Below are 27,396 nucleotides of genomic sequence, written 5' to 3' on the forward strand. Positions count from 1 at the left end.
CGGTTCGGGGATTTACCGGGCCGAGCCGCAGGCAGACAGACCCTGAGGGAAGGGTGCGGCCGCCATCTTGTGCGCGGCTCCAGTCCCCGCCGCCATCTTGTGCGTGTCAGCAGTGAGGGCGGTGCGGGTCCCGCCGCCTTCCCCGGGGCTGTAGCGGGCGGCGGGCATTGCCCGGCTGCTCCCCGGCTCTGCGGGGATCGGTGGCGGCCGGAGCAGGGGGATGGCAGCAGGGGGATGGCAGCAGGGGGATGGGAACGCCATTCCCCCCGGGGAGCCTCTTTCCCTCCCTCCCGCCATGCACCGGCCCCGCTCAGGCAGTGATTGGGCGCGGGGACTGCCGGTCCGGGAGATTTGAGCGGTAACGGCCGTGGCGGTGCCTGCCGGCGGTGAGCGCTGCGCTCCGGAACCCGCTGCCCTGGTACCGGGCAGGGACTGGGCGGTCTCTACCCTGGACCCCGGGGGTCGGGGTCTCTCCTCCTCCGTCCCTGGGTCCGCTCTCGGCTGAGTCTCAGTGAGGTTTCCCGCACAAACCTCAGCGCTTTGTGCCCCTGTGCTGCCGAGGCGCTGGCGGCGACGGCTCCGCTGAATTCTGTGCTCGATGTACAGCACCGGCTCGGCTCCCAGCCCCGTTCGGAGCTCCTGGGGGTTCCTTGTCTGTTCCCACTGCTCAGACATCGACACTGGGAACGCTTTCTCCTTGCAGGTGCTGAGGTGACTTTGCGAGAGCCCTGTGGCTCGCAGGATGGCTGCAGGGGACTATGAGGAGATTCTCAAGTACTACGAACTGCACGAAACGATTGGGACAGGTAGGCTGGGGCTGTGAGTGCCAGCGGGAGCTGAACAGCCACCTCAGGATTTGTCTGAGGGTTCAGTAGCTCTAAATGCAGAATCTTTAGGTCGTGTCCGAGGGAGGCCCTGGAGCTGCTGGGAGAGCTGGAGCAGCTCTGGAGCCAGGGGGAGAGAGTTGGGGGTGTTCAGAACCAACAGGAGAACCAACAGGAGCAGGGAGGGGATCATCCCTCTGTACTCAGCTCTGGGGAGGCCACATCTTGAGCACTGTGTTCAGTTCTGGGCACCTCACTACAAGAGGGACAGAGAAGTGCTGGAAAGTGTCCAGAGAAGGGCAAGAAAGCTGATTCAGGGCCTGGAGCACAAATCCTGTGAGGGGCTGAGGAGCTGGGGGTGTTTGGTCTGGAGGAGGTGAGAGGAGACCTGATGGCTCTGTGCTGCTGCCTCAAGGGAGGGTGGAGAGAGGAGGGAAAAAGCCTCTGCTCCTGAGGGATGAGATAGGAGCAGAGGGAAGGGATGGAAGCTGTGCCAGGGGAGCTTTGGGATGGGTGTTAGGAAATATTTTGTCACTGAGAGGGTTGTCAGGCATTGGGATGGCCCAGGAGAGTGGTGGAGTCCCCACCCCTGGAGGCATTTAAAAGGCATTTGGAGCTGGTCCTTAAGGACAGGGTTTAGTGGTTGATGCTGGTGTTGGTCAAAGGTTGGACTGGATGAGCTTGGAGGACTCTTCCAACCTAAACATCCTGGGCTTCTGTGAGAACAGAAGGCTGCAATGGGCAGACCTTGGAGCACCTTCCAGTGCCTGAAGGGGCTCCAGGAAAGCTGGGGAGGGACTTGGGACAAGGGCCTGGAGGGATGGGAGCCTCCGAGGGGGAAGGGTTTGGAGCTGCAAGAGGGGAGATGGAGAGGAGAAATCCTTTGGGGTGAGGGTGCTGAGCCCCAGGGTGCCCCCAGAAGCTGTGGCTGCCCCATCCCTGGCAGTGTTGAAGGTTGGATGGGGCTTGGAGCACCCTGGGCTGGGGGAGGGGTCCCTGACTATGGCAGGGGCTTGGGCTACATGGTGTTTAAATGTCCCTTTCAACATAAATCATTCTGTATTTCAAGGCTGTATGTTGAGGGGCAGAAGTCTGAAATGTAGTTGGGATTTTGTAGCACTGGTCAGTGCCTCTAACGAAGACACTGCACACTGTGCACGCTGCACTTTCCAGAGCAGTTCTCAGACTCCAGGCAAGGAAGCATGTCATCAGGCTGAGCTTTAAACATGTCTCCTCTGAATTCTAGGTGGGTTTGCAAAGGTAAAACGTGCCCGGCATCTTCTGACTGGTGAAAAAGTTGCAATAAAAATCATGGACAAACTTGCTCTAGGGGTAAGCCTAAAGATACTTTAAAGTTGGTAGTGTCTTCTGCTGTTCTTCTGGTACTCAGAAAAACAAAGGGGTGTGACATAACAAAATGCTGCCTGCTAGCCCTGCTGGCTATTGATGGATGCTGCAGACTTGATGGAGTTGTAACAGAAAACCACAAATCTTGTTCCCTCATGGGTGGAGGGCAGCATTCTCTGTCTGTAAAATAGACGAAGCTAAATATTATTAGAGTAATTCCAACAGAATGGTGATGACAATGCTTAACTATTTTGCATCTGTACCCCTTGGTTTAGCTCATCAGTGTGCCAGAATTGTAGGGGAGTAAAGGCAGAGCTGTTGCTGGGTAGAATTTGAGGAGCTGAGTTGTTTGCTGTAGTATGGGTGGTGTGAAATGTTGAGTTCCACAGTAGCCTGGTGCTTACAGTGATGTACAAGCTGTCAAAGTGGCTGGCACTTTCACCCCTTGCTGTTTTTGTCTCTCAGGATGACTTGCCCCGGGTGAAAGTAGAAATTGATGCCATGAAGAACTTGAGCCACCAGCATATTTGCCAGTTGTACCACGTGATAGAGACATCCAAGAAAATATTCATGGTCTTGGAGGTAATAAAGGGTGTTTCTGCCACGGGAAATATTCCTGGGTTTAGCTGCAGTGGTGGATAAGACTTCAAATGAAATAATTCCTAAAAAGTTATCTCGTTGAGCTTCCAGTTGCTGTCCAGTGCTTGTCACTGTTTAGATTTACCTCACTACTGTGTTGTGTGTTCTCTCCTGTGTGCAGTACTGCCCTGGGGGGGAGCTGTTTGACTACATCATTTCCAAGGACCGCCTCTCAGAAGAGGAAGCTCGCGTGTTCTTTCGGCAGATTGTCTCAGCAATTGCTTATGTTCACAGCTGTGGATATGCCCACAGGGATCTCAAACCAGTAAGCCTGAATACCCAGATCTGCAGATAACAAACGCACACGTTTATTTCTCTGCTAGGAACAGGAGTAAGTTGTGCCTTCTCCATTCTCCTAGAGCTTTTTGTCTCTCCAGAAGAGTGATATTTCTGTTTCCTGCTCTGTTCCTGAGCTGAGCTGGGTGCAGCTGTATCTGAGGAAGGAGCTTGCCCTGAAAGAGAAGCAGAACACTCCATCTGGGAGAGGAGCAGAGACATAGATCTGGCTGTCAATATTGATTAGACCTTTTTTTTATCCCCTTCATTCCAGCTTGTACCTGGAGAGAGTTTCTAACTGTTGGTTTTTCACACCACACAAAGGGAAGTGTGATGAGAGTTCAGAAAGTGGTGGCTAGACAGAAGTTGTAGGGGAAGATGAGTGCTACCAGACCCACCCTATGACTGTGCTGTCATTATAGACTAAAGTTAGCAGTTAAGAATAGAGGAGTTGAGTCCATTTCTCACTGAAAAAGTTAGAAATTTGCATTTTTAGAGATTTTGACATCTCTGAGAAAAGCAAATTCTGAGTGCACTAGTGTTTTCCTAGGCAGCTCATGAAATCTTTGTCTCCAGAGTTCTCCCCCAATTAAACATTGTGTGTATCTTTGGGGAGCAGTTGGTTTGTAGCTGGAGAGCAGGCAGGTTTACAGTCTATAGCTTGAGTGGGAAGTGACTTCTAGAGGCATTTGCTTGAACCTCCTGCTCCCGAGGATGAGGCAGCACATCTTGGTGGGCAACCTCTTCACTGTCCTTATGAAGAGAAAGTTCTTTCCAGATTCCCAGTCTGAACACATCTCTTGGTGCTTGTTTTCTGTTTTGTTGTTGTCCCACCACGCACTGCTGTGTCTTCATGCCCCCCTGTAGGTAGTAAAAGGCTGCCATGAGGTCTCATTGAAGCTTTCTCATCTACAACCTGCTCAGACATCTTCCCCACAGCCTCTTAGAACAGGTTGCCTAGGGAAGTTGTTGGTGCCCCATCCCTGGCAGTGTTGAAGGTTGGATGGGGCTTGGAGCCCCCTGGGCTGGGGGAGGGGTCCCTGACCATGCAGGGGGATGAAACTGGATGAGCTCTAAGGTCCATTCCAACCCAAACCATTCTGTGATTTTTGTGATTCTCCTCATGGAGCAAGTGTCCCCTGAGCAGACTGCTGCCATCCATCAACAGTACATCAGTTTGGTGTCTGTCCTGTGCTGGGGGAGGGAGCACAGAACCTGGATGCACTGTGCTCGTTGTGCTGAACACAGAGCTGGAGGAACTTCCCCAGCTCTGCTCACTGTGCTCCTTTTAATGCAGTCCCTGATACCATGGCACTGCTGCCCACCCTTTCTGCCAGAACAGGCTGCTGCCTCCCATCCAGCCTGCTGGCAGGTATTCCCCATCTGCAGTATGCCATGTATTCAATTAGCAGCTGAGCAAAACCTCCAGAGGAGAGCTTTATGGAAGTTCTAGCTGCTAATGACAAGATGAAATAAAGTGAATTAAAATGTGGTGGCTTAGATACTTGGATTATCAAAACATTGATGGGTACTTTCTCTTTTTCCAGGAAAATCTGCTGATTGATGGGGATCATAATTTGAAACTAATAGACTTTGGACTTTGTGCAAAGCCAAAGGTAATAGTATCCATTGCTTTCACAGATTAGGACTAAATGAGCTACTACATGCACATAAAAAATGCATGTTTGACTTCAGAGTACAATGCAGAAACTTGCCCAAAACCCCTAAACCCAAGCTATTTGCATAGCTGTAATCCAGTCATTAGTTACTTAAGTGTGTGAGAGCAGCTGACAAAGTGTTACAGCCAGACTGTGCCATCATTTTCTTCTGTCTTCTGGCATAGTCTGAGGCAGACATCATTTTGTATGCATAGCACCTGCTGTCACAAATAAAGGCCTGTGAACCTTATGTTGGTATTTTTCCCTGATAACTTTCACTGGTGTATGGTTTCTTTTCCACGAGATTTGTGTGTGTGTGTGGAGATTGTGGATGAAATCAAATAGTTTATTCCAGTTACATTTACAGTCTCATTCCAAATGCTTGTACTGAGCTGTCAGCTGTTTGTCAGCTTCACATGTGATGTAACTGCTGTTCATAATTTAATTTGAAGAAGGTCTTACTGACAATTACTTATCCTCAGATTGTTTTCCTTGGTTCAAGGTAGAGCACCCTGAGGGCCATCAAGACCATCCCCCTGGTGGTGTAAAGCCATCTTCTGATGTGCTTAGAACAAAGACCAGGCAAAGCAATAACATAGCTTTCATATGCGAGTATTTCTAGTGTTCTTCATGAAGTTGTTTCATTAAATACTGATATAAGTGACCAGCTAGCCTCATGGCCAGTGCTCTTGGATCATTGCTTCCAGAGCTGTGTTGAATTTCTCTTCAGAGTCACAGAAGGAGGTGTTCTTATCAGAAGAGCAGCAGGAGGAAAGACTGCTGGGATACCAGCTGGGATACCATGGTGTCTGCATGTTTATGGGTTACTCATGTTCTCAGACAGTTTGTGCCATGTATTACACCAAAGCAAGATACATGAGCAGAGAAAGTGAAGCCTCTGAGGCCCCTCATGTTCTTTCTAGAAGACCTGAGCTGTGTTCAAGCCAGTGCCTCTGTGTGATGGGTTTCCTCTGCTCTCCTAGGGTGGCCTTGATTACCATCTGAACACCTGCTGTGGAAGCCCAGCCTATGCAGCACCAGAGCTGATTCAGGGAAAATCCTATATTGGCTCAGAGGTATGTAGCACAGTTTTGGGTTTTTCCCCCACAGCTGTGTGTTTAAAGCTGTAATGGCCAGACATCCTCACTGGGTTTGCCTCCTGAACCCTGCTGGAGCACTGTTGCCCTGGTGGGTCTCAGAAGCTGTGTGATTATCCCCAGCAGCCACAGCCTGGAACAGCAGAACATGCTCTTGGCCACAGGTCATGTAGCTGGCTAATTTAACTAATTCTTTGATATCTTCATTTGTTGCTCCATATTTTGGTGCCTTATGGGACAGCAATTTAAGCTCCTTCCTTCTACTGCGCATTCTTTCAAGCAGTGATTTGTTCTGTTAATTACCCAGCTCTTGTTGCAAATTTTTGTGCTTCTCAGTATTTGTTTTTGGTGTGTTTTCCACGAACTTCACTGCTTTTCAAACCTCATTTATTTCTTTGTGGTCTAGGTAGAAATTACAGTGTGAGGCACGTAGACTTTGCTGAGCCTATACAAATAGAGAAGAAGCTGTAGGGCTTTAAAGTCAATTGTAACTGTGCTGACAGCTGTTGTAATCACTATGAAATCCCTTGTGATGACTTTGATTTCATTTTTGCCAGTGAAATCCTTGTAGAATGAAAGTAATGCAGCAATTTGGTGACCTAAGGAGAGGATATTGGTTTTACTAGTGCTTTAGCTTGAGTGAATTGAAAATTGAATTTGGGTCGTGTGCTTTCACTTGGAATAGAAGAGTTCTGTCTGGCATTAGGGAACCTGCTTCTCATGAGTTGTAGATGGGCTTTGCCAAAGAAGGGGGCAATATCAGCTGCCTCAGAGCCATTTTAGATAAACCAAGTTCTTAACTTCCACTCACTTTTACTTTTTAGGCAGATATTTGGAGCATGGGAGTGTTGCTGTATGCTCTGCTGTGTGGCTTCCTCCCCTTTGATGATGACAATGTCGTGGCTGTCTACAGGAAGATAATGGTAGGTGTGGTGCTAAAACACACTGGAAACAGACACTGCAGAGCTCTGTGAGAGATTTGGCTTCTCTGGTGGCAGAAGCTGTTGACCTGTGCCTAGGGGAAAAAAAAAAGGCTGAATTTTGTTACACCTTGCTGCTTTTCCTATTGATATTTTGTGGATTTGTTTCCATCTTTAATTGCTCTCTGCAGTATTCTAGTTTGGTCTAGTTCTAGGAAATTAAACCTCAGAAGCATGGTCTTGCTGATGGGCTGGATTTTTGTGTCTGAGCCTTTGTCCAGCTTCTCCCTCTGTTGTGTGGAATAGAATTACAAATATGTAATTTCATTTACCAAATCTGATTTTCTTATGTGTCAGCTCCTCTCATGTCTAGGCAAAGCAGGTTTCCCTTCTCCAAAATGAGGAGGGAAGTTTAAGACACCACAATTTACAGAAAGAGTTGAACAAATAGTACACAGCAGAATTGAGCAATTGAGTCTCTTTCCCTGTGAACTCCTCCTGATGTAGCTGACCAGCAGCTGTTCCACATCAGACACAACAACCACTGCTGAACTGCCATAGAATTTATGTTGGTGATGCTTCCAGTAAGCTGCTTTGGTGAGCTTTGGCTTCCTCCACATCTTTCTCCTCTGACCCAGAGTCTGATCTGTTTAAATAAAACCCCTAAAAAACCACCTCAGGAGTATTGGAGGCTGCTGTGGAAGGAGGCAGCTGACACCTGATCTGCAGAGGGGATGTGAAGCAGTCAGAGCTCTGGAAATGGCAGGATTAGTTCTTGAAACACCATGGATTGCTAGTCTGCAGCTGGGAGTGGACTTGAGAACCTTCACAGAAGAGCTGTAGGAAGCTCAATTTGAGTTGTTGTAAAGAACTTTAAAAAAAGAAAAATCGGAGACTAACTGATCCAAAGAGACCACGTAAATTGCTGATACTGAGGTGAATTGTCATTAAAACATCAGGACTGTCCTGCTTGCACCTCCAGCTGGAGGGGACTTGTGAGGATCATCAAGTTAAAAACTGCAGGTTTTAAGATACAGGCTTCCTATTTCAGATCTGAATTTGTTTTAATTTTGTGTGGCTGTGAACTGAAAATTTCTTTATATGTGGACACATAGACACAGTTGTGGAATTTCATTTCAGACATTGCAGATACCAAAATTTATTGTAACCTCAACTCAGAAGTGTTGTTCTAAGTCAGTGTAATAATCTGCTTAAATCTAGTTAGGAACACATGACTTACATGCAATGTTTCTTTCCCTGGAATGCTCTACATCTCTTAATTTGGGAATCCTTGAGCAAATGCATTTACTTTTTGAATGAAAAAAATCAAGCATGTGATATAACTTCTGTTAAAAAAATTAATTCTGGTGCTATCTTATGTATTTGATAACTATTGTGAATTATTCACCTTCCAATATTGCCCTCAGTCAAGCAGATGCTAATTTTTTTTCCCTGTCTCATATTCTGTAGCAATATATTAAAACCAAAAAGCAAACTGCACGTGTTACTTGGCTTAGCTTCAGAGTGAAGCTGCTTTGTGAAACAGCCTGTAAACTATTTATAAAGAGCTCATTAGGATTGTCTGTAAAAATGCAGCTTAAATTCTTGAACCTGTGCTATTGAAGCACTTCATACACTGCTTAGATTTGTATGGTGGATAAAATGCTGTTTTGTTATTGAGGAATTTGTTTGGAGAAAGGAAACTGCCATGACAAAATGAGAGTTATGTAGTTAAGTCATTTCACAATTCTGTTTACTGATATTTTTTTCTCCATTTTCCTTAAGAAGTAAATGATCCTTGGTGGTGAACTTGGTTGGGTTTTTTGGCTCCTGTTGTTGTACATCAAATCTGAAATCCATTTTGAATTGTCTTCTAACCAAATTTTTTTTTTTTAAAGAAAATTTAGACTATTTGAAGGAAACTTACCTGCTAAATCTGTTACCTTTTTCCTGTTTACAGTATGAATAGAGAGAGAGAAATTCTTGCATGAAACCTATGAAAAAAGAATAACTGTTGAGGATGTTAGTGTCTGAAAAGTAATTTCAATGAATATTCACATTTCAAAGTGCTAATATGAGACATTCATGCTCCAGCATATTGCACTTTGAAAACTCCAGTATCAAGTGGGTATGAGGAAACAGTGTGAGAGATAAAGGAGCAGGTTGGCTGCAAAAGTGGAGTGAGATGGAAATGTCACACAAGTTGAGTGGGTGGTAATTCAAACACAGCAATTCCTTACTGATTGAGTTTTAGTACTAACATTGAATTCATCCAGGAAATTCTTAAAGCTAGGTCTGCTTCTGCCTGCTGTTCTTCCTCTCTGACCAAACACAGGTGTCAGTCATCCAAGTAATTTAGCAGTTCTTTTTGAAAAGATAAATTTTAAATCTTTTATTTTAATTTTTTTTTCAGAGAGGAAAATACAGCATTCCAAAGTGGCTGTCTCCTAGCAGTACACTGCTGCTGGACCAAATGCTGCAGGTAAAGCTTTTGCTTCTATTCAGTAGGTCAATGAAGCACCATTAGACAAGTCAAAACATTACATCAATTAAATATCAAAAAAAAAAAAAGAAGCTGTTTAAACACAAATTTTTATTCTTACAAAATTTTGCAGACAAGATTAATCCTGCCTTCTGCTGTTTGTTCCTAACTGTGCTGTATCAGTAAGAGCTTTTCTATAAATGAAGCTAACCACACTGCCTGTGCATTCAGAGCCCCTCAGCAACCCAGGACTATCCCTGCACAGTCACCCCACCTGTGTTCATCTGCCTTTTGGTGAAGCCATGGAACAGTGCTGCTTATTTGAACTTCTAACCACCCTAAAATTCTGAGTAGCAGGCAATTTTTTCTCCAGTTCTTCTCTGTGCTTTAAGCATCAGTTTGTTTTTTATTGCTCACAGGTGGACCCAAAGAAGAGGATCACAGTTAAGCACCTCTTGAGTCACCCTTGGCTCATGCAAGGTTATTCTGATGCTGTTCAGTGGCAGAGTAAATACTCAGTAAGTACACTTGTCAGGTGAATAAAAAAGTATTTCATGCAATCTTTGCTGGCTTGCTATTGTCCTTGCAGTGGTGGGCTGTGAAAACATTTATTCAGAGGTGAAATGTGAGACTTTTCTGAAATGTGTGGTACCTTTCTGATTCATCTTTCTGTCAAAATCTTACTACTTCTGGTTTCTCCTGAGGACCAGTTTGCAGTGTGTTTTCATTGTATTCTGCACCTGATGCTTAATTGGCAAAGTCAGGGGCTTCTCATCAAAATGTGAGGTATTTCCACATGCCAATGGCATACAAAGTCAATTTTCCAGGCTGCTTGGTCAGTACTTTGTTTAAGGTGCAAAATGCAAATGATTTGGAGAGCATGTTAGGCATGACCGTGGTTTATCTTGGAGCTGTTCTCACTGAGAATTGCTGGTTTGGGTTTTACCCCTTTGAAAGTATGGTTCTCCTGCCTGTCACTTGTTTTAATCAGGCTCAGGCAATATGGAAAAGAAAAAAAAATGTAATACAGTTGTCAGTATTAAGTACTGAGGAGAAGCTGCTGCATGTTTGCAGCCAATGCTCCCAGTTGGCCACTGGATGCCACTGTTTCTCTAAAGTTCTCTGAAGAGTTTTACTGTGCCTGCAGCATGGCTTCTAACTGGTTCCAGGGAAGTTGTGCACATCTGAGAGCTTTGAATATTTATGTAGAGGTGAAAGTGTAGCTTCCATTCGAGTAAAAATCTCATCTGCTGTCAGGCTTTCTTATTTGAATTCACAACCCCTTACCAAAGAGGGGCCAAACTGTGAAGTTGTTGAAGTTGTGTGGCTTTCTCAGTCTCTTCTTCAGAACACTCAGCTGTGCTGCTAACTGTTTAAAATAGGTCTGAAATCACAGCTGATTATTGATTCAGCCCAGTGGCTTTCATTGAAATGTCACAGTCATGTGGATTGTGAGGCAACTTGAAAACTTCATCCTTCAGTATCCATCATGTTTTTGCAGCTGGGAAATCTTGATGAAGACTGTGTAGCAGAGCTTTCTGTGTTTCACAGACAGAGCAGGGAGAGTATTTTGGAATTAATATCAGAGGTAAGTAGTATATACCAGTAATTAAACACAGTAATACAGCAAATAAACTTACTGTACTAACAGACTAATGCTTACTCTAAAGTATGAATTTTTTTATACTTTTCAGATGTAGGGAGCCCCTGCAGAACTTCAGAGGATCTGTGGCTTATAACTGCAGTTCTGAAGTTCCCATTTGTTTTTTTCCCTTTTTGCTCTTTTAATTATACTCTTGATGTTTCCTAAGCCTGACTGTTGTGTCCCACCCTGGTAACATCCTTCTGAATCTCTTGAAGCCAAAAAATGTATAGGTGAACAAGAGATGCCATTTGGTGGGCTAACTCTTTGCTTTTACATGTCTCAATCAGTAAGAGAAAACAAAAAGAGTAGGAGAAAAATATCAGAGCATCACCCAGACAAGCTATAAAACTTTTTTTTTTTTAATGACTTTTTTTTTTTTTTTTTTTAATATGCAAAAGAGTGTGTTTAGTCACTTTTGAATACAAATGACAGAAGGTGAACTGACTACTTCTAGAATACTTGTACAAATGTTACCAATGATACTGCAAGCTGCAGAAGAGAATTAAATAATGAGATTTACTTAAGCTTTAACCTGAATCTCAAAATTCTCCCTTGAAATGGAATTATTTGGTTCTTTGTACCAGTAGAGAATAGGTATAAAAAATAAAAAAAGTTGTTTAGGTGTAGAGTGGGAACAGACTTAAAATGTGTATGATACTTAAAATGGATTTATGGATTTAGTGCTACTTGTTCTTCATATAGAAGAAATTATCTGAAATAATCTCTCTGCAGGTGGAAAAGTCCTTACAAATAGGTTTATAGCATTTGAATAGTCCTTTACTGGAGGACTTCTAATCCCTTATAACTAATTCAAACTGAATGTACTGTGCTGCAAACCTGTCAAGCATTGTACCCTCACACCAGCAGAGCTGCTGGAAGTCATGCAAAATGTTGGTGCTGCTTGTGGGGGAAGAACTGGGAGGAACTCTGAAAAAAATTAGATTCTGGTATAAGTATTGGCTGAGCTGAATTAATACCTTTGTCATTCAGTTCAGGAGGTGGATCCTGGCAGCAGCATCAGTTTTGACACCAGTACAAAACCCCAAATCCACAGTCTGTTCCTTGATCCCAGACACATGACAAATTAACTGAAGTCTGGAATTACACCTTGGTGATCAAACATTAGGGATGCACATCAGGTAGAAAAACTTGCAGAACCACAGAAATTTCCAGAAGGCTGAGTTTTCTTTGTACTTAAAATATTTCCCAAGAGGAGTTTAGAATACTTACTTTGTTTTTGTATATTTGTTTTTCCCCTAGTGGAAATATGACCAAATGTCAGCAACCTATCTCTTGCTTCACTCCAAGAAGGCTCGAGGCAGGCGTGTTCGTTTGAGGGCTCCGTGTCAGGCAGGGCCTGGCAGCACAACACCATCAGCAGCACTGGGGGTAAGCTCTGGAATGCAGCAGGATTAAAATAGTCCTCTGCACTAAGCATGGAATGATAGAATGCTTATCTCATTCCAACTCCCTGCTATCATGTCCAGGGACCCCTCCCCCAGCCCAGGGGGCTCCAAGCCCCATCCAACCTTCAACACTGCCAGGGATGGGGCAGCCACAGCTTCTGGGGGCACCCAGGGGCTCAGCACCCTCACCCCAAAGGATTTCTCCTCTCCATCTCCCCTCTTGCAGCTCCAAACCCTTCCCCCTCGGAGGCTCCCATCCCTCCAGGCCCTTGTCCCAAGTCCCTCCCCAGCTTTCCTGGAGCCCCTTCAGGCACTGGAAGGTGCTCCAAGGTCTCCCCATTGCAGCCTTCTCTTCTCCAGCCTCAACACCCCCAACTCTCTCAGCCTGGCTCCAGAGCAGAGCTGCTCCAGCCCTCCCAGCAACTCCAGGGCCTCCTCTGGACTCACTTCAAGAGCTCTGTGTCCTTCTGGTGTTTAAACAACAAATAACAGAGCTCTGCCTGGGAAAGCAGACTGGTGCCCTGAACTAGTGCTAGTAAGAGAGCAGCAATATGTGCAGTCAGCCAAAGTGTGATGCTGCTAATAAACATGCATTATGCCTTCAGGGGTGATTGTGGAAAGGTCTACACAACCCAAAAATCCATGAGTCCTACAGCACTGGGAACACATTTAATTTACCCACATGTGGATTCTGTGTGTATCAAGTGAGTTTACTGAAATACCCAACCGAAAAGTTCTTCAGCCAGAGTTGGTCTGATGTCAAGAAACCAAATAGAACCTTTAACCTAGACAGTTTCTGGATTAGGTGGCACAAATTTGTACATAATACCTGATTTCACAGAGTTTGGCTTAGAAGGATATTCCAAAAAGAATTCACCACAGCATGAATTTCATCTGAAATGTGGTAGGCAAGGAATCCTCTTCAGGCATTCATCATGTAGTGGAACACAGTTTCAACTACAACCTCTGGCTGTAGCTAGCAGCCCCCCTGGTAAGGGTGTTGTAAATCCAGGAGCACACCAGGAAGCTCTGCTTCTGTTCCAGTAGTAACAAGAGATCTGAGCACTGCAATACCCTTGGTCATAGAAGGAGAAACTCACCCACCAGGAGGGCAAAAGCTTCCTGAAAGGGTATCCATTCCAGCTGGGGATTGATAATTTAAAATAAGTGTGTGCAATTCCACTGGAGTGGTGTGAAGCAAGTCTTTGGGAAGAGCCTCCTGGAAAATCAGAAATGGTGTTAGAAACTGAGGATGCTGTGCCTGGCAGCTGACTGCACGTGGTGTGAGCCATGAGGGTTGGCAATCTTGGCTGAAGTTATGAATCCTCTGATGTAATAAATGACAACACTTGTCAGGGCTTGCAATTAGATGAAGGGTTCTGAATGGCAGCTGAAGAACTGCTGCAGATTTATAATTCTGTCTTGTGGATGAAATGTGCCTACTTTTATCTGTCTTTCTTTCAGACTTTATTGCATTCTTTTCTTGGGTTCTTTCCAGCGTATTATTTGGCTTTTGGTAAAAAGAGTGTGGTCCAAGTCCTGAAATCCAAGGCAGATATTTTTTGTGAGTTGCTTCTCTTCCTTAGGCAGGCCATGAAAGATGAGTTGGTTTGAGAATACATAGACCTTTGATTTTGGTACAAATAACAAATGCACATTAGCTGTTAACCATAATTAGGGCCTGAGAGAAGACTTAGGTTTCAATGGCACTTTCTTGATGAAATCTTCCTTTTAACTGTACAGTGGAATCTCAACTGAGTCTTTCTTTCCAGCCTGAGAGAGGGATGAGGTGTGAAGATACTCCATACTGCAGTGCAGCAGCACATGTGTTTGGATCCATAGAGTTTTCTGATGCAGCTTCATGGGCTGAAGAATCTCCATTGGAAGAATTTATTCTAAATTCCTGCAAGCCAAAACAGGTGCTGGAAGAGTAAATACTAGCTCCTTAAAAAAGCAAAACAAATGATACTATTCTTAATCAAAAAAATCTTATTGTTCATAAAATTTATTACACATTTGAATGTTTGGTATTGCCCAGTCAAGGGGAGTTTCAAACTGAGTAAGGAAATGTTTTAAATACACAGCTTAACAAAAATTGTGACTTGCTCTAGCTATAGGTCATGATTCATTTGATGAGAACTTGAGCTTTGGCATTTGATTTGCATAAAAACAGCACCTAGGGAATGAGCAAATGAGCAATGAGAATTTTAAACCTGATGGGAAAGCAATAAGGTAGAGAAAAAAACACCTGGGAGCGAGGCTAGAGCTGGGCAAGTCCTTGAAGAACGAAGTTCAACCTGTTTGTATTGGATAAGAAAATATAATGAAACAATTAAACTTACACAATTAAACCAAATGAAAATTCTTTGCTGTGTTTAGAGAAGCTGGTGAGGAATAGTCATAAATGTGTAAGCTGAAGAATTGAGCAGACAACAAAAGGGCAAATAACTTGATGTTTGTTAGCAACTTATAGAGGGAATCAGAAGTACTGAAGAGTTTTTAGCTTTTTTTCTCAATAGGCAAGCATTGCATGGGATTTTAAACCTGCATCAAGTTTAGAATTGTCTTGTCTGTAACATCCCTGAATGTGATCAGAATAGAGCAAAGCATTTGTGTTTTTTCCTTTTTGTTACATCTCTTGTAGCATTCAGGGGATGACGCTCAACTGGACGATGCAGAATTCACACTGTCAACTCCTGTGGCAAGGAAAGTGGCATCCAAGAAGCATGAAAACAAAGAGAATGTTGCTACAGAGTCAGCTTTAAGAAATCAAATGCCCTTTGAGCTTCCTGCTCCACAGACTCCTTTTGCCACCAGTCAGATTGAGTCACAAGTACAAAGCACACCCTCCCAGGCCCCTGCCTTCAAAGGTAAGTTGAATGTAACTGCTGGGAACTCAGACTGTGTGGATGGCTTAGGAATTATTGTCAGTTCAAACATGAACACAATACTGGTGTATCCAACCCATCTGTTTCTGGAAGACTTAAATTTTTTGCCATATGCACCAGCCTGGTTCTTCTACTACACGTGGTAAGGTGCTGCAAGTTGACCATACAGCTGGGCATGTTGAAGTCTGCTAATTACAGAGGGATTGGTGATTACAGTGTCACCCATGCATGCTTCCTGCAACACTGAGATGGAGTGAGGTGCTGTGTTTGTAAAACCTGAGTCTGGTTCCACTTTTCATCAAGGTTGAGAACACAGCTTCCTCATCACTGTTCATCCTTTGTTGTTACCATGAGTGAAAATAAAGGTGTGCTTTTGGTCAAGTCCCCTTCTAAGAGAAATCTAACTTTTGGATTTCTCCTGGATTTTCTAACTTTTGGATGTGAAAATGTCAGCTTTTTCACAGTAACAGTGCAGTGTGGCAGTGAGAATACTTCTGTTAACTATGTATAGATATTAGTTTTGTGATAGACCACACAAATCTTTATAAATTATGTCAGCTTGTATGAGTTGCCAGAAATTTCTGTCCTCAGCTTGTCTAGTCTGTACTTATGTGAAATGGTGTACCCTGTGTGTACATTATCATTCCCTTCAACCATTAAAACCTTTAATGCTGAAACTGTACATTCAGGGTCTCCTTACAGCAGGAGACTCTTCTGCTCCAGGGAGCATTGTTCAAAAGCAGCAGGTCTTTGCAGGCTGATTCAAGTTATACAGGATCTTGGACTTAGAGCTGTTCAGTGACATCCTCTGTAAAGGATTTAAGGATGAGCACTACAAAGAGTAGTTTGGGTTTTGTCTTAAGATTGTATGTGAAGTTTGACTTCATGTTAAGTTTAAACGAGAAAAGTAGATACTTATGTAATGGGAAATTCAGCTGATTTAATGAGGCTCTTCTGAGGATGAAACAATTAAAAGCTAATTGCCTTTTTCATTGGAAAATCTTTGATTCAGGAAGGGTAGTATTAATACTCTCAGAGATAGAAAAGTGGAAGTATCCATTGGAAATTTTGAGGTGATCACTGGGGCCAGGTGCAGTTCTGTAGACAGCTGAAACTTTGAACAGTTTTTGTTCACTGGTAGCCACTCATCTGCTGACTGTTTCACTTGGTGTTTGCTTCTGCACATCCAAACCCATGCTCTGCAGAGTGTGGGTAGTTCTGTAGTGTCTGGTAGTAAATGTGGCTACAGAAACTGACACCACACCAGGGAAATGGCTTGGTGAAGGACACAGCTGCTAGAATTTCCCAGTATTCATTCTGGGACCAGTGGCAAGGAAGCAGTTCTGATCCTCTTCCTTTCCAAATTTCTAATAGTGAACTGCATTGGTTGCTCTAGGGCTTGACTTGTGGGGAAAACAGCTGGAGTTTTTCTTTGCAAAATAGGGGTTGTATTGTTGTTTATATCAAAAGCATATTTTGTTATTCTGGAGAGAGACCTCAGATAGAAAAGAAGGCTGGTTTTAGAAATAAATCAGCAATAAATAGATCATCCTTGATGAAGAAAAAGAAATCCTTTGTGCAAAAACATACCTGCTCTGGCTTGGATGCTTTCTTTCAGAGAGCCACTTCACTACAGTCACCCCAGTTAAGCAGCCCACAGGCCCAACACACACAGATGAATTGACAGCAGCTGAGGTTCTTCCTGAAAGAAAGTAAGTGTCCATTAATTTGTGTACAATTCTGATTTACAGCACGACTGCCTTGATCCATGTACTGCCTGGGAAGCCTTCTTACAACAGCAAGCTGCTGTTTCCATTCTCTTGGTGAAAACCTTTCTAGAACCTCTTCCTACATACACTAGAAAACACTGAAGGCAGAGAAAGGTTTTAAAACTATGGAATTCATTTATTTTCATTATACAATTATTAAATTATTTTCATTATACATTTTCCATAGTCTTAAGTTCCTTCTTACGTGAGTTCCCCAGAGGGCTGCAGTTCTTAGATATATCTCTGGGTTTAAATGTCAACTGACTTTCAAATAAAAACTTCACACTACAGTTGCTTTGGTTTTCTTCATTCCCTCAGGTCTGATAATGGTTCAGTGACATATCTGAAACAACCAGTTTCTAAAGAACTGATTAATCTGTTCACATCACAGGTGTCACTCAGTGGATTTAGATCTCAACCTAGCTCACATTGACAGCAGCCAGAAGAAGAGGAAAGCCAAAATATTTGGAAGTCTTGAAAGAGGCTTGGATAAAATGATCACAATGCTTACACCAAGCAAAAAGAAAAGATCTGCTAGGGATCATCCAAGGAAACTCAAGGTATGGTTGCTGGAAAAATTTTATGTGAAAAGAAGTACAATCATAGGATTAAAACAACACCTTTAGAAATGGTCTTGTGAAAACTGGTGTGATCAGATTTTCCTGTATTCTGCATCTCTGTTAACACAGTTACCACCCCGGGCTCTGTCATGTTAGGCTGGGCACAGACAAGTAACCAACAGATCAAGAGAAGAGTTTGGCCCTTGGTTTTTGATTATATCCCTCTGAACAGAATGTGCAGGAAGCAGGATGGTTTTAAAGGAAGTCTGTTTGGAAAATTTCAGTCCTGTTATTTATGTAGACATCCTGCTAGCTCTCCCACTGGATCAAACCCAAACTAATGAATGTGGTATCATTCCTGACTTATGTGTCTAGTCCAGGAGTGGTATGTCTGTTCCAAGACAGTCTTTAGATGTCAAGAGAACCTGAGATTACAGCCTAAAAAACTACACCTGGTCAAAGACTTCCTGCCACTGCCAGCATAATTTCCATTTGTGAAGTTCTGATGTCATTGTGTTTGAGTCAGTTCTCTGCTGATCCTGCTTTAAACAGGCACAGGTAAAGAAGCTCCTCAGATAATGCATTGCACAGAGCACTTTAAAATAACATTTGCATCTACCAAATTTAACTCATTAAGTTATTATTAACTCTATTATAGAATGCACATCAAATAGCATTGGCATCATACCAGAGTAGTGAACAGAGTTGTGACAGTCACCCAAAAGCAGCTATGAGACTCCAAAAATTACACAAGGAGGAATCTGTCCTTCAATCTGTAGATTATTATTTGAAACAACATGTTAAAGGTGAAAGAGGCAAGGCTATTTCTGGGGCAGAAACAATCCTCTAGAAATAAGGAGTGTCTCTGCTGCTGAGTGGAGCTGCAGGTGTTGGACACCTCCTGTGCAGTGAGGATCATATGGAATGGTTTGGGTTGGAAGGACCTTCAAGGGTCCTCTGGTCCTACCCCCTTGTGGGGAGCAGGGACATCTTCAACCAGATCAGGATGGCCAAAGTTCTGTGAGCCTGAACCTGACCTTGAAGGCTTCCAGGGATAAGGAGAGCTGCCTGTCAGTGAAAGGAGCACTTTGTGTTTTTGTGTTTTTGCAGCCTGTGTAGATGCAGCTCAGCTACTGTATTACAGTTGGAAACTTCCAAGAGGCACTTGTCAGGGTCAAGGTGGCAGTTTAAGTTCGAGACTTTTGTTGGACTACAAACCTGACCAACTCATCAGACAGGAGTAGGAAACGTGCAGTTAATTCAGGAGCCTGAGCAATTGGAAACAAAACCTAGATCTTCTGTCTCTAGAAGCTCTTGACATGCACCAGCTTCCTCTGTCCACAGTGTGTGCAAAATGCAGGTCTAGGGACACTGCAGCACAACAGGAGAAGACAGAATTTTATTTCATGGTATCAGCAGTTATGGCAGGGTGTTGCATACATTTGAGGCTGAATAAGAACTGCAAGAACCTGTCATAGACTTTGCCTCCTCAACCAATGTTTGGTGTTCTTTTCATCTGCATTCAGAAGGCAGATAAAGCCTTTGTGGCATGTTTCAGCTGGCATAGTCTTGTTAAATATGGGTGACTGGAAGTTCTTCAAGAAGTCCCTAGCTGGACTAGTCCATTACCTGAACATTAGGTGTGATACAAAACTCCTCCAGCAGTAAACTTACGAGTATAAATGACTTTTTTTTTTTTTTTTTTTTTCCCTTTAAACATGGTGAATCTTCATTCCTGGAAAAGCCATGTGGTGCTGTGCCTGTTCCTTGGTCTCAGCAGGGCACAGGCAATCTCCTGGCCATGGCGTGAGGACTCCAGCCAGAGTCCTCTGTCTGCCTTCTCTGCTCCCCTCCAGCCCACACACATCCTACAGCCCCCATCCTGCCCTCTCCATCACTGCTGCTGTGGGGTTTTTGATGGGTTATCGTTTGGACATGCATTGTTAATTGTTCTTAGTGTTCCTGTTGCTATTACAATGTCTTAATTATTACAGTATTGGGCAGTTGAAACATTTGCCACTATGGTTAGCTATTTTGAAGATTTCTATGGAAGCTTTGCATAATGGCTTCAGTTGCAGGAGAGAGTTTTTTCTATTGCTTTCCCCTTGACTCTTGTTTTAATAAGCTGATTACTTTTAGGCACACTGTAATGTCACCACCACTCAGCTGCTGAATCCAGACCAGCTGCTGAATGAAATAATGGCTGTTCTTTCAAACAAGCATGTGGAATATATTCAGAAGGGGTAAGTGTAAAATGTGATGACTTCATCTTGTGTTTGTCTAAATAATCAATACTCCAATCCTTGATGAAGTATTTGAACTTACTTTCTCAGCCCCACATTGTAAAATACAATAATTTTATAGAAGGTGTATTGAGCAGTAAATGAATGTGTTTCGTTCATTCATATTTTCAAAAAAAAAAATTTGAGTGACAGATATGAACTGAAAATAGTGAGGTAGCTCTTAGGCATAATTCACATCAGCCTCTGCCTTTTATGAAGCTGTAAAAACAAAAGGTTTCTTAGGGTACAGTGATGTGACCAAACCAGGCAATTCTGGGAGGTGGGGTGGGTTCCTTTTAGCCCTCATTGTCAGCAGTTAGGGCATTAGCATTCAGCCAAGAGATCAGAATATTTTACAATATTCTGCACAGAATCCACACACCTTGGTGTGCATTATTTTAATTTGTAGGATTTGTATTTCAGTTTGTAGGTTTGCTGGTGAGGCTAAGGTACTGAGGGTAGGATTGCTTCCTAATTCTGATCAAAGTTTAATGTCTGGCTTCCCAGTGCATGGAAGAAATGCTGTGCTCAGTTATGAATATGCATTTCCTCAGGTCACCAAGTATTTGGGCATTGCAGAAGGTCAGAGTACACTTCAACCTCTGATGCATTTCCAACTGAAGATCTGGAAGGATTCTGAGTGTGACAGAAGCACCCTCTCCCCCTCTAAAGATTGAAATTTCACATTTATTTTTCCCACTTCCCACAAGAGCTGAGCAGCAGCCAGCCTGTCAGCCTGCTGTCTCTGCAGAGGGGTTTTCCTGAGGAATAATGCAGGAACATCTCCCTCCTTCCTGCCCAGCAGCCTGGGAATGGGCTCTGTGGCCAGCAGGGTTTCCTCTGGCTGTGTGGGAGTTGGAGCACAGTGCCAGAGCTCACACCCCCTGCACTCTGTGTCCTTTCCCAGTATTCTGAGGAGCAGTGGGGTAATTTCTGTAAAGTGCTGTTATTAACCCAAAACTGCACTGCAAAACAAGCACTGGGTGGCTCAGTGACGATTCTGGTTGTGTTTTGTTACAGGTACACCCTGAAATGTCAGACCAGGTCTGATTTTGGCAAGGTGACAATGGAGTTTGAGTTGGAAGTCTGTCTCCTCAGCAAGCCTGAGGCCGTGGGCATCCGGAGGCAGCGGCTGAAGGGTGATGCCTGGGTCTACAAGAGGCTGATGGAGGACATCTTACTGAGCTGCCAGCAGGGTCTGCCACGGGCAGGGCATGAGGATTTAACCACAACAGTGTAGGAAGCTCCCTCACCTGTCTTGGTTTCTCTGCTGTCCCTCTTTGTACATATTCCTTTTTGTATGTTTCCTTGAATACCAACTTATTAGTAAATCCTCTGCAACTCGCCCGAAATAAAATTCTCTAAGATGTTCCCCCTCTTGTGTTGTTGGTTTTCTTTTTGTTTTTTTTTTAGCTGAAGTGGGTTAAAAAGCTGTTGGTGCTTGTGTGCTGGAGCCTATTTTGGTGTGTCTTCAGTTATCAAGTACATGTGGTACAGAAACAGTCATTTGCATAATTCTCTTCTTGTCTCTGCTTAAGTAGGATTTATTGAGATCATTAACTAAGTCACAGCTGTGGTTCCCAGAGTTACACTGTATGCTCAGTGTTGTACAAAATAGGGCTGCCTTCAATAAATGTGAAGTCAGGAGTGTTAGGATGTAAGCTATGATCCCATCTAACACGTTTCTGTATCTCATTACCAGGCCTGGCAAGCCTGTGTGTGCTGCCTGATGCTCTGGTGTTAAGTGATCATCAGATCCCTGTGTTAAGAACAATAGCACCTTTGAACTGCTGTGAAGGGGAGAGGCATTTGTAACCCTCCCTGTCCTCCAGGAGTGACACCTTCATCAGTGCTGCCTGCAGAGCTGGGAATAAAATCTGAGAGATGCAGAACCAGGGAGCAGAAGTCAGAGCTGGGTGGGGGGTTGAGGGATCTCCTGAGGAGGAGGTGGGTGCCTCCCAGCCAGGCACTCCTGTGTCTGTGTGTCCCTGGCTGCTGGATCCTCAGAGTGCTTCAACCAGCACTTAAACCTTCAGAGAAAGTTGTCTGGTAACATCCATACAAGGTGATGAGTGCTGCAGGTTTCCCTTAACACACCTGGAGGTGACAGTCCCTAAAACCCACCTTGCTGCCCTTTACCAACACCTGAGGCTCACCCATGGGGAGCTGAGTGTTGCTGGAGACTTCACCAATTTCCCTGAGATTCCTGTGAAAACTGCCCCTTAGTGCACTAATGAGAGGGTTTTGTGTTAAAGCAGACACTGTCCATGCTGCAAATGTTCATCTTTTTTTCCTTTTTTTTTTTTTTTTTTCCCCCCCAGTTCCAGGTTTTCCCTTGGCTGCTCTTTATCCAGGTAAAGGAGCAGAGCCTTGTTCAGTGAACTTCAAAACCAGGTAGAGAGGTTTGTGAGGAGATGTGAGAGGAAAGAGCTGCTGCAAAGTTTCTGATCAAGAACATCTGGGACGCAGAAAGGGGTAATAAGAAAAGGGACAATATGGACAAGAGCATGAGCCTGGCTGAGAGATGGATCAGCAGTAAGGGGGGCCATGGGGTCTGTGTCCTGTAACTGCTGATGGAGAAATGTAAAGTGCAGGAGATGTACCCTGTGTGTGGCCTGCCTGTGAATTAGAGACTTGTCTTGATAAAATATCTAACCCCTTGTTCTGAAAAGCAGTGGTTAAAGCTTCGTGGCAGCACAGAAATGCTTCCACACCTGACTCCCCCAGCTGCAGCATTTGACTCCTGGCTGGGTTTCAGATGCTGAAGTTTAATGCTATGATATTTAGTGGGAAATTGGCTAAAAGTGCCAGCAGTGCAGCTGCTGAGAGTGAGCGCTGGTTTTTGCTCACTTGTTTGCTTTTTTTAACAGAAACTTTTCAGCAAGAATTGGGCTTCTGCCTGGAACTTGATCAGAATTAAAATAAGGGTGTAACTGGGAGGGCTGATGGAACAGGGCATGTTGATAACAGCCCAGCTAATGAAGAGCAGGGGGTGTGCTGTACATCTCCAGTCAACAAGAATTGAAACATTTGCTGGCTTGTGAATTCCTTGAGTATTAATTTCAGGAATGACTTCAGAAGTAACCTGAAATACCAGAACTGATGGGAAGCATGTTCTGTGTAACCATTTTCTCCCTAGGATGACAAGACTGATGTTATGAAAGGACAATCAGTAATTAAGGCGTCTTGTTCCTTCCTTCTTTTTAAGCTAAAAACAACTGGGAGTTAATTTATTTGAGTTGTCTTACAAGCCCTGATGTGTGAAATAAGGTTCCTCTTCACAGACTACTGTCCTGAGGTGGTTTTTTTTCTGATATTCCTTGCTGTGAATGAATGAATGACATCTGGTGATAGGAATCAGAGAATGGGAAAGAAGCATCTGTGCTGGTTTTAAGGAAACCAAGCTGCTGCTGCACTATCAGTAATTTTGGTTTTGATTTTTTTTAGCTGGGGTTGCTTGAAGTCTGTTTCATCTGATTTCTGGGAGGGAAAACCAGGGACTGACAAAGAAAGGAGCTGTGTGGGCAGTGATGAGCACGGGTTGTGTGCCAGTCCTCAGAGGAGCACAGGGCCAGGTTTGTGCTGCTCCCTGCATCCAGGATGCTCCTTCTCTAGCAGGACCCAGCTGGATCTGTCAGTGCTGAACCTCAAGCCTGTCCTCACATCACCCCTGGGCTAGGAGCCTCCTGTAGGATTCATGCTCATGGGACATGGATGTGTTCCTGGCATTACAGCCAAGTCTGTGCCTTGTGTCCCCATCACCCTGTGTCCAGGCATGAAATGACCACTTGTTGAGATGTGCACTGTGAGGCTGAGCCCCTGGCACTCCCTGTCCCTCTCCCTCTCTATCTCCATCTCCATCATCTCCATCATCTCCATCATCTCCATCATCTCCATCATCTCCATCATCTCCATCATCTCCGTCATCTCCATCATCTCCATCATCTCCATCATCTCCATCTCCATCATCTCCATCATCTCCATCATCTCCATCATCATCTCCATCATCTCCATCATCTCCATCATCTCCATCTCCATCACCTCCATCTCCAGACTGCTGAGCACTCCCCTGGTGACCCCTCTCCATCTGAAAACAGATCCCAAATGGTCCCAGTCCTGCCCAGTCCCTTACAGACTCCAGGCAATTCCAAGTCCTTGTCCTCTTTCTGCCATGCTCCGTGCTGGGGATGTCCATGTTCTCCCCACTGCACATGTTCTCAGTTCCTCCTTTTTTGTTCTTCTTTGTCCATCTCTAACTTAATGCCTCCAGCACATTTCTTCAGCACCTTCTGCAGTTTGTGTCCAGGCCATGATATTTGACAACAACAGTCCCAGATCAATGCTTAAAAACCTACTTGAAGCTCTCTCCTCTTCAGCAGGTCACCCTTCATCTCTTTGATTCCCTTATCTTTGTAATCCATGGAGTAATCCCTCTCCTTTCCAGTGGGATTTCTCTTGCAGCATGAAGTGCAAGCCCTTCCAAAGGAAGGAACAGATTAATTTTGCTGTTTTAACAAAACTGTGTTGCATTTTGATTTTAGTTTGAGGAACAGACAGCAGGGAACCCTTCGTGCTCCACCCCATCTCTCCACATCCTTAAATGATTTTTCCGTGCAAAGCCCGATGTAAAGACCCTTTTTAAAGTATCTGCTTTCAAATTTTAACACAAAAAATGTTGTTCCATAGGGATTGTCACCTTCTTGTCAGATTTCTTGTTCCCCTCTCCTTCAGAGCTTGTCCTGCAGGATGGTTTTGTGAAACAGAGACTCCAGCTGTCCTGTGTTTAGATTAAATGATGCCTGTGTGATTTGAGCAGACAAAAATGAAATTTTGGGGGGGAGGGGATCAAAATGCATTTACGAATCAAAGCCAGGCTAATTATTGAGTCTATAGAGGGAGGTTTGGTGTAGATATAACACAACGAAAAAGTGGTCTCAAACTTGTTTTCCAGACTCCGTCAGAGTTGCAGGGCTATTAGTCTGCTTGTTTTACTTAATTAAAGTCAATGTATTAGCTAAGAGAATTACTGACATCTGTGATTTATGAAAAGAGGGAAAAGAGTTGAAAAAACAAGCAGAAAAAATGTAGTCAAAGCTTACTAAGTGTCTAAATGCCACTTTCGATCCCAGGAGCAGTGTGGTGACCCTGCTCTGGCAGTGAAGCTGGGCAGCATCCTGCAGGATCTGCTCTGAGGAGTGGGACAAGGGAGGGGAATTCTCCCCCCCCGAGCATCACTGAGGTCCCAGCAGGAGCTGAGGGCAAGCTCCAGATTTTCCACATTTCCATGAAACCCCAAGCACGGTGCTGGAGAGCAAAGCAGGCAGAGCTGGCCCACCCTGCAGAGGGTTTTGGCTCCCAACAAAATGCCCAAGCACATTTTGTTTGCACAGATCTGGTGTTTAAATACCCTTGATTACAGAATCACAGACTCTCAGAATTGTTTTGAGTTGGAGGGGACTCTAAAGACCACCCCATCCCACCCCCTGCTATCATGCTCAGGGACCCCTCCCCCAGCCCAGGGGGCTCCAAGCCCCATCCCAGGTGTCCATGAAAGCTTCCAGGGATGAGGCAACCATAATTAATGCTCCTTGACTTAATCAGCAAGGAATCATGGAAGGGTTTGGGTTGGAGGGGACCTTAAAGCTCCTCCAGTCCCACCTGGACAATCCAGGGACCCCTCCCCCAGCCCAGGGGGCTCCAAGCCCCATCCAACCTTGGGCACTGCCAGGGATGGGGCAGCCACAGCTTCTGGGGGCACCCAGGGGCTCAGCACCCTCACCCCACAGGATCTCTCCCCCAGGTCTCCTCTCCATCTCACCTTCCCTCAAGCATCACCCCTTGTCCTCTCTCTGCACACCCTTGTGCAAAGTCCCTCCCAGATTTTCTGTAGATGAAGTGAACAAAGCAACTCTCTCACAGAACTCCCTTTATTTCTGAAATGTGCAGTGGTTACCACTCAGATTAAGCTGATTTTCCTAATGTCATTGGCATTTCACAGAAGCAGCAACTTGTCCTGTACTTCCCAGAAGAAGGAGGGAAATGGTGTTAAATAACCCAACATGAGCAGCACACAGGGCATAACTCACACAGGGGCTCTCCAAGTTATAAAAACACACCAGGCAGATGTTTTATTTATTTTTGTCAGCTCTGCCAAAATCATGTAGGCTGAGAGACCCCGTGAACTGTTTCTCTGGTTCAATATGAGGGCTGTGCTTTGTTAGAGAAAATAGAATAATCCACTGTCATTTTTGTTTTTATCATATTAGGTTTTTGGCAGAGAATTTATTCAGTTTCCAATATATAGTTATTTGTGTGCTACTAACTAGCTTTTCTGCATTCCCCGGAGAAAGCTCCATTAAAACTCTTAATGTGACACCACATATTTTTAGTAGACTAGAAAATAGTTACAATTTTAATTTAAATTGAAATGACTGTGTAATGGCTGGACAAATCATTCTTGGATCCCTAGAGCTCTTAATTGTAATTCTCCATTGTTTCTATGCATAAATTTCCTTTTCAAGTGCTCATTCTGAGATACTTACTAATTTTTTTAATGTTCTGTACTCATTTAATAGTTTTTTATGGTTAACAACTTCATGATTAAACTTTAATGTTAAATATAAATGGTGGAAACAAAAAGCTGATTCGAGTGCTGAGAAAACAAAGTGTGTGTATATTCTGAGATTACTTTAATTCCCAGAAATTCTGTTTTTTTGCAGGAGCAAAGGGAGGAAAAATGTCCCCCTGACTGTTGTTTCCGTAGAGGGGAGGGACAGTGAGGGTTTTAAGGAGCAGCTCCTCTCCAGCCCTGCCCACTGCCTGGAGTCATCACCACAAAACAGAAAGTTCACCCAGGAGCACCCCAGTCCTGCAGCACCCCAGTTCTGGAGGGGTTTGGGGAGTTCTGGGGGGCATCTCCTGCCTCCTCTCCAGCCTGAGCCCCCCAGGAGCTGTCTCCCCCAGTTTGACACCATCACCTTGGTTCCCAAAGTCCCAAAGCCCACCTGGGACAGGAGCCCTGTGCTCAGCAGATGTGTCTGGGGTCCCAGGGGCTTTCACTGGTCACAGCAGTGATTCTCTGATTTTTTCACCCATAAAAACATTTCCTTCCACACACCTCCTGCCCCACAGCCCTGAGACCTTCCTCATCTTCACCTCTCTGACCTTCCTCCTCCTCCCTGCCTTCTCCACCCGTGCTCCCTTCCTTACAGAAGTCTCAGAGCTCCTCAGACTGCAGCAGCTCTGAGCTCCTTTGCCATCCCTGGGGATGACCACGTCCTCACATCCCATATCCATGTTCCACATCCAGCCTGGAGAAGAGAAGGATCCCATGGGGAGACCTTGGAGCACCTTCCAGGTCCTGAAGGGGCTCCAGGAAAGCTGGGGAGGGACTTGGGACAAGGGCCTGGAGGGATGGGAGCCTCCGAGGGGGAAGGGTTTGGAGCTGCAAGAGGGGAGATGGAGAGGAGAAATCCTTTGGGGTGAGGGTGCTGAGCCCCTGGGTGCCCCCAGAAGCTGTGGCTGCCCCATCCCTGGCAGTGTTGAAGGTTGGATGGGGCTTGGAGCCCCCTGGGCTGGGGGAGGGGTCCCTGACCATGGCAGG

The 27,396-nt window shown here is 44.6% G+C and overlaps 1 protein-coding gene across 9 annotated transcripts; it reads left to right on the top strand.

Annotated features, from left to right (window-relative positions):
- Positions 1-23: 23 nt before the first annotated feature.
- LOC139789778 (maternal embryonic leucine zipper kinase-like) lies at positions 24-21,164 on the top strand. 9 transcript variants are annotated; one of them, XM_071730835.1, is made up of 18 exons: positions 24-121; positions 704-806; positions 2,071-2,156; positions 2,637-2,753; positions 2,932-3,075; positions 4,634-4,702; positions 5,728-5,820; positions 6,666-6,764; positions 9,175-9,243; positions 9,663-9,761; positions 10,745-10,831; positions 12,149-12,277; positions 14,067-14,213; positions 14,939-15,164; positions 16,801-16,894; positions 17,343-17,511; positions 19,651-19,754; positions 20,814-21,164. In XM_071730835.1, exons 2-18 carry the CDS (start codon positions 743-745, stop codon positions 21,031-21,033), a joined length of 2,016 nt encoding a protein of 671 aa, XP_071586936.1. In that variant the 5' UTR covers positions 24-121; positions 704-742; the 3' UTR covers positions 21,034-21,164. The 9 variants fall into 9 exon arrangements, with proteins under 9 accessions (XP_071586936.1, XP_071586941.1, XP_071586934.1 ...); XM_071730833.1 differs by lacking the exon at positions 24-121 and adding an exon at positions 249-418; XM_071730832.1 differs by lacking the exon at positions 24-121 and adding an exon at positions 249-386.
- Positions 21,165-27,396: the final 6,232 nt, after the last annotated feature.

Source organism: Heliangelus exortis, chromosome Z (assembly GCF_036169615.1).
Source record: "Heliangelus exortis chromosome Z, bHelExo1.hap1, whole genome shotgun sequence".
NCBI lineage: Eukaryota > Metazoa > Chordata > Aves > Apodiformes > Trochilidae > Heliangelus > Heliangelus exortis.

Coding starts and splice junctions, on each gene's coding strand:
- LOC139789778 (XM_071730835.1), top strand. CDS start 743: ATGGCTGCAGGGGACTATGAGGAGATTCTCAAGTACTACGAACTGCAC. Junction 3,076..4,633: donor CCCACAGGGATCTCAAACCA/GTAAGCCTGAAT, acceptor CTCTTTTTCCAG/GAAAATCTGCTGATTGATGG. Junction 15,165..16,800: donor CCAGGCCCCTGCCTTCAAAG/GTAAGTTGAATG, acceptor GCTTTCTTTCAG/AGAGCCACTTCACTACAGTC.